Genomic DNA, 9,482 nt, shown 5'->3' on the forward strand with positions numbered 1-9,482 from the left:
TGTAGAGGCCTCTGCTTGCCCACTGGGTTGCTTAGAAAAGCCACTTGGCGGTGGACATGGCTTTTCATGGAGCCAACCGGGACTGGGACTCCAGCGTAGCAAAGAAATGGCGTTGTGAGACCAGAATTGAGACACCGTTAGGCGCCATTGAGTCGGTCCAACTCCTAGGGCCCCGTGTCCCACAGAAGGAAACGCTGCCGGGTCCTGTGCCATCCTCCCCATCATGCTGACGCGTGAGCCCATCGGTGCAGCCGCTGTGATGACCCAGCTTACGAAGGCCTTCCTCCTTTCGCTGCCCTGCATCTTTTCCACCTGCTCCCGGGACTGGCCTCTCCTGGGATAATGGAGGTCAGCACGTCAGTGACGCATTATGTCAGCCATCGCTCACCTCACTTCCTAGACGCAGAAACGGGCTCTGGGTTCCTGACGTGCCTTGGCCAATGTCTCTGGGCTCAGAGAGGCAGAGCAGGTCTGCGGTTGGGCTCTCTGGCCCCAAGCTCTGCTCTGCCTCTGTTGTCCCCGAGGCTGCGGACCCGACTACATTCTTTGGCCTTATAAACCGGGAGCAGAAATAAAGCCCCAACTCCAATGCCCCTCTGCTGTCAGCCACCTTCCCCAGGGCCCTGGTCCCTGCCTGCTCTCTGGAATGGGCCTCTCCTTTCCCTCCCTCCCTCTTCCACAGCCTGACTGGCTCTTTTTGTGCTTGTTTTCAGAAGTGGAGCTGCCCCTGAAGAAGGATGGGCTCACCTCAGAAAGCACTACTTTGGAAGCCTTGCTCCGTGGCGAGGGCGTGGAGAAGAAGGTGGAGGCCAGAGAGGAGGAAAACATCCAGGAAATACAGGTATTGCCGGCCCGCCAGGGAGCACCCTGGAGCATGGCCACTGTGTTTCCAGAAGGCCAACACAGGCTCTGGATCTGCCTCTCAATCTGTCTTATGGCCCCGCTGCCCTCTAACACATCCCCCAGAAGAGCTCATCTTTCCCCTGAAGTCAGTTCCCATCCCTAATTTCCCTATTCATCACAAAGGTGTGTCTTGAGCCAACCGCCTGTGTGCAGAACCAGTTGGATCCTGAGGAGATTATGGTATGCTCAGCAGACCCGCCCAAGGCTCTGGGAATGCCCAGTGTCCAGGCTCGGAGCCTTGGCCGGTCCCCTCATCTCCTCATACCTCATCCTTGGCTCCCGTGCCATAGACTTCAGCCTTGTCACCTCCCCACCTGTTCATCCTTCCATCTAGCTTAGGAGTCACCCACCCTCCAGGCAGGGAGGGCTGCGCCTGCCCCTGCTTGTGCCACCTGTTGACAGCACGAGTGGAGCGCCTCACTACCCATGTGCTCCTGGTAGTGGTTTGATGTGTCCTCTCTCTCTCTCTCCACCATTGTCTAACGGGCACTGTATTAATACTAATACATTGATTTGGTCTGATTAGTCCTCTCTGGTCTGATGTGTCCTCTCTCTCTCTCTCCACCATTGTCTAATGGGCACTGTATTAATACTAATACGCGTTTTACACACTGTTCCCCATCCCTTCTATCAGTCCGGAAACCACTCAGCCCTCTCATGACCCTCTCCACTTCTGGGCTTGAGAATCTGTTGCGATGGCCACCCGTAACTTTCAGACTTGTGGTTAAGTGGCTTATTAAGGAAGCCACAGGACAGGGTATACCTTTGATCCAGGAAGTCTGCAGACAGTGTCACCCTCCTCCAGTGCAGGACAGGTCTCTCAGCAAGCTTGACAGTGCACAGCTCTTCTGAGGCCCCTGAGGACAGACCCTCTTGGACCTGCTGCCTGTCACCACTGGGCACTTTCAGTCTGTCACTGTCGGCAGTGTCAGCCCTGGGCTCTTGTAACGGCACGGCTCTTTTGTGGGATTCCTTGCCTGCCCAGTCTCTCTTCTTCCTGCTTCTTCCCATCTCAAAAAAATCTCTGTGGGGTTGGATGCTTAAGTACAAAAACATTTGTCACTTTTCAAGGCATGGCCCCGCCCACCAGAGCCATGCATTGACCAATCTCCTCTCAGAGGGCTGCAGGCACTTCATTTGCATTGTTGGCTACAAATCACCTCAGTTACAGAGTGACAAACAGGGAAGAGGAGGGGGACAAAAACATGGAGGGTTTCACATGGGGGAAAATTGCTTCCTGGGAAGAGAAAACAAAACAAAACAAACCTCTTTAAATCCCTTCCTCCTCAGATTGAAATCTTGGTCCAAGTGGCTAACAAAGGAGGAAAAGTCAACCTGACGTGGATGTGGGGTCTTTAGTGACCTACAAATTCACTCAGACATTAAAAAACCCAAACAACAGAAAGAAATTACCTCATTGGCAGTCTGTTGGCCAGTCCCTGCAAGATAGCCTAGCATTCACAGGCGGCGGTGACAGAAAGTGGGCAGCCTCCTTTGTTTACAGCGTGCCCAGGGGATGGCGTCAACCCGCGAGCGCACGAGACCTTCCGTGATAAACGAGGGCAACCGTAATCCTTCCAGACTTAGGGGGAACCTTCCCCAAAGAACCAAGGCCAAAGGCCACACAAAGGGATTAATTTTATCACAAGTATTGACTCATATTTACTCCTAATTAATAGCTTAAGGAGCTATTTAATATAATAAACCTCAGGAAACAGTATTTATTTTGAAAACTATTGTGAAACAGGTGAAGGTTTACAGGACAGCATGTATCCGTTTTCCATTTAACAATTCATACACATTTTGTTTTGTGTCGTTGACAGCCATCCTATCAGGTAGTGCCACCTCTCCCACTTGCTCCCTGCACTTCCGTTTCCATTTCTCCTGACTCTTTGGAGCTTCATCCTTGAGTAAATGCTGCCCTCTGGGTCTCAAATGGTCGATTATTATCAGGTATGGTACCTCCCTCAAATTATTGTTCCCTTTATAGATCAGTCTGTTGCTTAGCTGAAAATTAAGCCATGGGGCTGAGCTCAGGTCCAGACTGAGAGGCGATGAAGGACCATACATAATCTTAGGGTTCTGCCGGTCTCTGTCTGACCACAGAGCCTGGTCTTGCTTATGATTTTGAGTTTTGTTCCCCCTTTTTCTCCTGTTCGGTTCAGGACCTTCTAAATGTGATCCCTTTGAGAGCACGACTTGGTGGTAGGCAGGCACCATCTAGTTCTTCTGATCTTGAGGTAATGGTGTGGTCTGTTAGTCCAGTGGACTAATTTAAAAATTAATGTTAACTTGAATCATATGTGTTCTTAATAAGACCCTGTTGATTTTAATATACTTCTTTTTTTTTCCTCACTTTCTTTCATAAGCACCACCCTGTCGGGAGTCCCGTTAGGACAGAGAGCAGGCTGCCGTGGTGCTCATTGTGTTCTTAGGGCCTTGGGGGGTCCTCACACAGAGTCAAGTTTCAATAGGAGGTGGAATAAATGGAGAGCCTGGCCTCCTGTGCCATCCACCTCCAGTGTTTTCCATTTAGTTGCCATGACAGGGCTTGTAAGTGTTCTTTCTGCGCCCTTCCATGAGCTCCGATCTTTGTGGAGATCTTCATTAAACGTAACCTCCATTTGCCTTATGGGCCCTGGAGTCATCTTGGATGGCCCCTCCCCTTCTCTTACACCTAATAAAAAGACTTGCCGGGAATCCTGTTGCCCCAGCCTTTCAAATAAAACCAGAGCACACCTCCCCCACCCCAATCCCCCCATGCCCGCTCCTCCCCTGGGCCAAGGCGCTCTGGTCCCTCCACCTTGGAGATGGCGTCCCTGCTCATGCCCAGGAGTGAGCCTGTCATCCCAGAGGGTGGCTCCCGTTCGCCAAGGGTGAAAGGGATAGGCTTACCTCTCTTGACTCAGTTCCTCTCGTGTTCCTGGGCTCAGTGTGCTCTGGACACACCAGCTGCTTTTCCCTGCTTCGATGAACCCTCGTACCAGGTCAGCAGCCGCTTCATTGCAAACGATGATCCGCACCAACTGGATGGCGGTGCCTGGTGTTGGAGGGGCCTCTGGGAGTGCTCCTGTCTCCGCTCAGGACGTGCTGTGCCCAGGTGCTTGGCTCCCTCGCCTTCTTCAAGCTCTTGCCCTCATCTTTCCTCCTCTGTGAGGCCCACCCTGACCCCTTCATTGGCTGTCACACCAGGTTCCTTACCCACCTTCTAGTGCTCCTGAGCCCGGAACTTTGTCTCTGTCCCTCATTGCTCTGCTCACCATCTACCACGCTTTATAATATAATTATATCGCTCTTGTTTTCTTCTCCGTGCATGCAAACCCTTCAAGGGTAAGAGTCTGTGTCTTTTGCACACTGGTGTGTCTGGCACACATAGTACATCAGTTGCCATCAAGTTGATTATCTCTCATGGCGACCCCATTGCCCCAGAGGAGAACTGTACGCCACGGGCTTCTTCCAAGGCACCTCTGGGGAGACTCCACCCTCCAGCCTACCTGTTAGCGGGAAGTGTGTGAACTGTGTGCCCCACCCAGGAATGTTACAGCAGGTGCACAATACATAATTGGCGAATGCATGTGTGCGTGAATGTACCCATCTCTATAGGTGGCCCCATGTGTAGCCCTTCCTTCCTCATCGATCCCAACGTGTCCCAGAACATTGCTCCGCTTGTGCCACTCCCCTGTTCAGTCTGTGCAACCTTAGGTTTCCTCATGAAATGTATTAAAAATGAATAACCTTGGCATTCATTGGTCTTAACCTTGTGTCCCACTGGATTTCCACCCTCCTTGACTCCCTCGGCTCCTCTGCCCAATTGCGTTGACACATGCTTTCTTTCCTCTCGCTCTTGCTGATGCACAGCCCTTTCTCGGCTTGGCCTTTTTGTCCTGTGTGTGAGCACAGAATACTCCTGTCCTCCGGCTCAGCCCCGGTGCCACCTTTCTTGGTCTCCTCCCAGGGAGAGGGAGACCTTCTCACCCCTGACACTCTGGCACGTTCCTCCTTGTAAGTTTTCCCCCTCTGGTTTTGGACGTCAGGCCACTGACGTCAAGACCTGTGGCCTCTGTATTACCTACTCAGCTATCCGTCATTTTTGCTCAATTAGTAGAGTTTTAATGATTCAGCAAATGGTTCCGAAGCTCTGCTCAAAAGTCTTGATGCTCAAGTGGCGGGCAGCTCTTCCTTTCAATGTTGGTGGGGGGTTGAGTTCTCAAGAAGCATTGGGCCAATTTAGGCAGTTTTCTTCATTGGTCATCATTTTCCCCAAGTTTAACCTAAAGTCTACTATGCTTAGAGCGTGGGGCTGCCTTCTCTGCCCAGGAAAGTGAAATTAGAACCGTAAACCAAAGAGTGTCTGTTTTTATTGGCTCTATTTAGCAAAATAAAGTATACATGTAGTAAGTGGACTGTAGATGTTCATTCCTTCAGCCAGCATTAAAATTTTTGGGGGTGGGGGTAGGGGTATAAAAGTATACACAGCCAAAAGGAGCCCTGGTGGCATAGTGGTGTTATGCATTGGGCTGCTGACGGCAAGGTCAGCAGTTTGAAACCACTAGCCAGCTCCACGGGAGCAAGACAAGCGTTCTTTTCCCGTATACAGTTAAAATCTTGGCAATTGACAGGGGCCGGGTGAGTGCTATAGGGTTACTAATGAGTCGATGCTTTGGTTTCATGCACAGCCAGGGATATACCACTGTAACAGTTGAATGGTATGTGTACAACTCAGTGACATTGGGTCTAGTCTTCAAGCTGTACTGCATTCTTGAGGGTCCCCCCCATCTTTATTTTAAAACTTAAAATGATCTTATCTTAAGTATCACTGCTCCTAAGCTTCCTTGCTAACACTTAGAGTCCGTTTGGTGTGTCAGTTTGATCTCAGGTAGTTAATTCTAAGGACACAATGTTCCAAGCAGCTGCACTTTAAAAATTAAGCTGGGTTTTTTGGTTCGGCGAGCCCTATGGTGACACAGTGGTTAAGGCTTGGTAACTAACTTGCAAAAGCTCTTTGGGAGAACAGACCTGGTAACCTGCTCCTGTAAAGATTACAGCCAGGAAAACATGGGGTAGTCAGATGGGGCCACTTGATTGTACCTAATAACAAGAACAACAATATATATATTTTTTGGTTCCAAGAAATCCTTAGGGGATAGTTTTTTGTTTTTTGTTGCCAACAGTTTTATTGGCATATGTCACATATAAAATTCCAATCACACCAAGAAGGGTTGTACAATCATCACCATAATCAGTTTTAGAACATTTTCTTCATTCTTGTACTCATCGTTATTAGTTTCCCATTATATCCCACCCTCCCCTCCCCTGCTATACCCCTAAGGAACCATTAATCCAGTTTGTGTGTGTATGTATAATTTATGCTGAATTTCTTATATAGAAAAGCATTAGGAAACACAAAAACTAACAGAACAACAAAGTAAAACATGAAAACCTCAATTTCAGAGAAAGCAGATATTATTAAAAACTAGAACAAATTTAAATGGATGAAACAGAGATCGAATGATAGGTGCAAAACTTTAACCTAACTCCATTGACAACAATCCATTTTCCAAATTATTCAGCATGTTAGTAAGGCTATTCATATCTTTTGCCCATGGTCAAAGGGGATTCATCGAGGGCTTAATTCACTTGTATTCCCCACCCCCGTTTTATCCCCCCAAACTGAAACAGCTTTAAAATGGGCTTAAAGGGAGCCCATATGATATAAGATATTACACTGAGTTAACTATGTCTGCCATAATCACTTTACAATGCTCTGTCTGAGGACAGGCTGTTCACAGGCCTCAGCTATGCTCATAGAGGATTCACCAGAGACTTAATCCGCGTGTGGACCCTGCAAATGGATCTTGGGCTTCCACTGTCATCCAGAGCCTTCTGCAAACCAGAGGTTTACCATTTAACTCTGATGCCATTTTCTTCCTTAGATTTGGATTATACTACTTACAATCCTTGGGTCACTCAGACTGGTGTACGTCTTCCATGTTTACATGGTCGATGCCTCACTTAGATGGCCGCTTGTTTGAAGACAAGCCTTTAAGACCCCAGATGCTATTCTGTCTGATAGCCTGGCACCATCAGATTTCCTCACCCTTTGCTGTAGCACCCATAGGAGTGTGGTGATCTCTTCATGAGGTCGACCATCAAGGAAGGCCATGTTGAAAGAACTAATTGTTCTTAGATTGGGGCTAGAATTAAGGTCAAGTTCAAAGTCCCATTCACGCATCTATGGTTTTTATATTTCTTTGGTTCATCTTAGAGATACCTTTGTCATTTTATGCTGGAGAACATTACCAGTCACCCAGTCACCGCCCTCCCGCCCTCATGTCATTGCTGATTCGCAGCAATCCCTAGGGCAGGGGAGAACTGCCCAGAATGTCTCTGAGCCTGGAAATGGGCATTCGCGCACAAAGCCTTATCCTTCCCTCTGGGGCTGGCTGGCGGTTTCTGATTGCTGACCTTGAAGTAAGTAGCCCCATGTGTGCCTCCTATGCATTGATAGCATCATTAATGTAGCCGATGGTATTAGGATAAGGTGACCAGATGTCCCGCTTTTGGCGGGACAGTCCCGATTTTTAACAATTTTTCCCACGTCCCGCGGCGGTTTAAAAAAGTCCCGATTTTTGGAAGGAATGCACGACAAGCTAGGGTAAACTACGGTTTTCGGCTGCCATGTGGCTATTTCGCCAGGATATGAATTTTATCAATGGTGTCCCGCTTTACCAATGTTAAAATCTGGTCACCTTATATTAGGAGATAGTTTTCACTTAATGTTTAACATTTAAAAATTACCTCAGGGCAATTGATTTGGGGGTGTAGTGACTCTAGAAAGTCGGGATTTCACTGAGAATGTGAAGATCTGTTCTATATATTTTCCTCTTTTGAAGAATTTTTGTAGAACTGTACTCAAAGTCTTCTGAAATGCCCTGCCCTGAGTGCACACTGATGAGGAAACAGAGACCAAAAGAGACCCAGCCCCTTCACTTGTACACTTATATGAGGGCGTACCCCTTCCCCCCTCCCCCCCAAAAAAACAAAACCCAAGCCAACCCAAAACACTGGAATTGCTCTGGGTGGAGTGGAGTGGAGTTTTCGTAGTACACATTTCCCCTCCTGCTAAGCGAGCATTGAACAATTCATTCTGAGTTAGCGCACCCAGTGGCATTGCCTGGGCATGTTCTCTCTGGTCACAGTGAATTTTTTTTGTAAAAGCAGTTTCTCTAGAACCTCATTTTTGTGATGGCCAATCTAAGAAAACAGCTTGTGGCTGTGAAATTCTGTTTCCTGCTTGGGAAAAATGCCCCAGAAACTATTGTGATGTTGAACACAGCTTACAAGGACAACACTATGGGAAAATCCCAAAAGTGTGAGTGGTTTTCTCCATTCAAAAAGGTGACATCTTGATTGATGACAAACCTCGTTGTGGATGTCTGTCAACTTCCTGAACAGAGGAAAATGTCAACACGTAGTGCATTTGAAGTTCATTCCACTAGGTCAGACTGTTAATCAAGTTTTTTATTTAGAGGTTATGAAAAGATTGCGTAACAGTGTGCACTAAAAATGGCCTGATTTGTGGCTTATCGGGGACTGGTTTTAAATGCACCTGCTCACACAGCATCTTAGTGCTCCAGACTTTGGCAAAAAACAGCATGCCTCACTGGCCCCATGCTACTCACCTGACCTTGCTTCCTGCAACTTCTTTTTTGTTTCTGAGAATGTAGTGGGACATGAAAGGACAGCTATTTGACTGCTTTAGAAGAGGTGAAGAACTAAAAAAAACCAGGGAGGTGCTGCTGTCAGCCATACAAACAGATGCATTTGAAAATGTTTCCAAGAATGGGCTCCCAGATTTGGCAAATGTGTTAAATGTAATGGAGAGTACTTTGAAGGTGATAAGATTGTTTTGTAAAAGTATTTAAACACAAAGCTGCTGGTGGGTGGGGATTCGGGTTTGGAGAATAAGTAAACAAACAAAATGATTGCTAATTATGATTAACCCTGTGAAAAGAACCAACAAGGTGTCTGTTGTATAAGGGAAGGGACAGATTTTTGGTATAGTCCTAAGGATGATAAAGGGGCAGAGGCTTGGGGGAGAAGCTAATAAAGTGAGAACCCCAGAGAGAAACTTTCTAGACAGGATAGTGTGCTTGTTGGGTTGGAGGGATCAGAGCATGGCACCCCGGGGAGAAGAGCCTTGGATGGAGTTGGAGAGGTGGCCAGGGGCCAGACTAGGCAAGACTCCCAGGTGATGGAAACTAGGTACTTGTGATTTCCTAAGAACTGAATAGGAGGCCACTGGAGGATGTCAATGAGGGCTCGGGCATGTTCTTTAAAGACTCCTCTGACAGTTAATGGAGGGGCAAAGAGTGGACGGAAGGACATAATTTATGAAGTTTTTATCGTCTTCCATGCCGGAGACAATGGTGTTTTAAAAAGGGAATTCCAGTCCCCTTAGCACAGTCACAAACCTTATTAACATCACCAAGGAATTGCTTTCGGAAGGTTGTTTGAAATGAGTTAACCTCCCCCTGGGGTCCTTGGTTAGCTTGAGCCCCCACCTTTCCCTTCACACC

General features: G+C 47.7%; 1 protein-coding gene across 8 annotated transcripts in view; it reads left to right on the top strand.

The window, feature by feature from the left end:
* Positions 1–9,482, top strand: part of DPF3 (double PHD fingers 3) — a 211,065-nt gene that overhangs the window by 90,383 nt on the left and 111,200 nt on the right. For all 8 annotated transcript variants that reach the window (XR_006679866.1, XR_006679867.1, XM_045287781.1 and 5 more), the window contains exon 4: positions 714–841. Coding sequence is in view for 6 of the 8 variants with exons in the window: in XM_045287781.1 (XP_045143716.1) it covers positions 714–841 (128 nt within the window). In the remaining 2 variants the exon portion in view is untranslated. The remainder of the gene's footprint in view (positions 1–713; positions 842–9,482) is intronic.

The sequence above is a fragment of the Echinops telfairi genome, unplaced genomic scaffold, assembly GCF_000313985.2.
Source record: "Echinops telfairi isolate 266 unplaced genomic scaffold, ASM31398v2 ScPeMD7_18;HRSCAF=68, whole genome shotgun sequence".
NCBI lineage: Eukaryota > Metazoa > Chordata > Mammalia > Afrosoricida > Tenrecidae > Echinops > Echinops telfairi.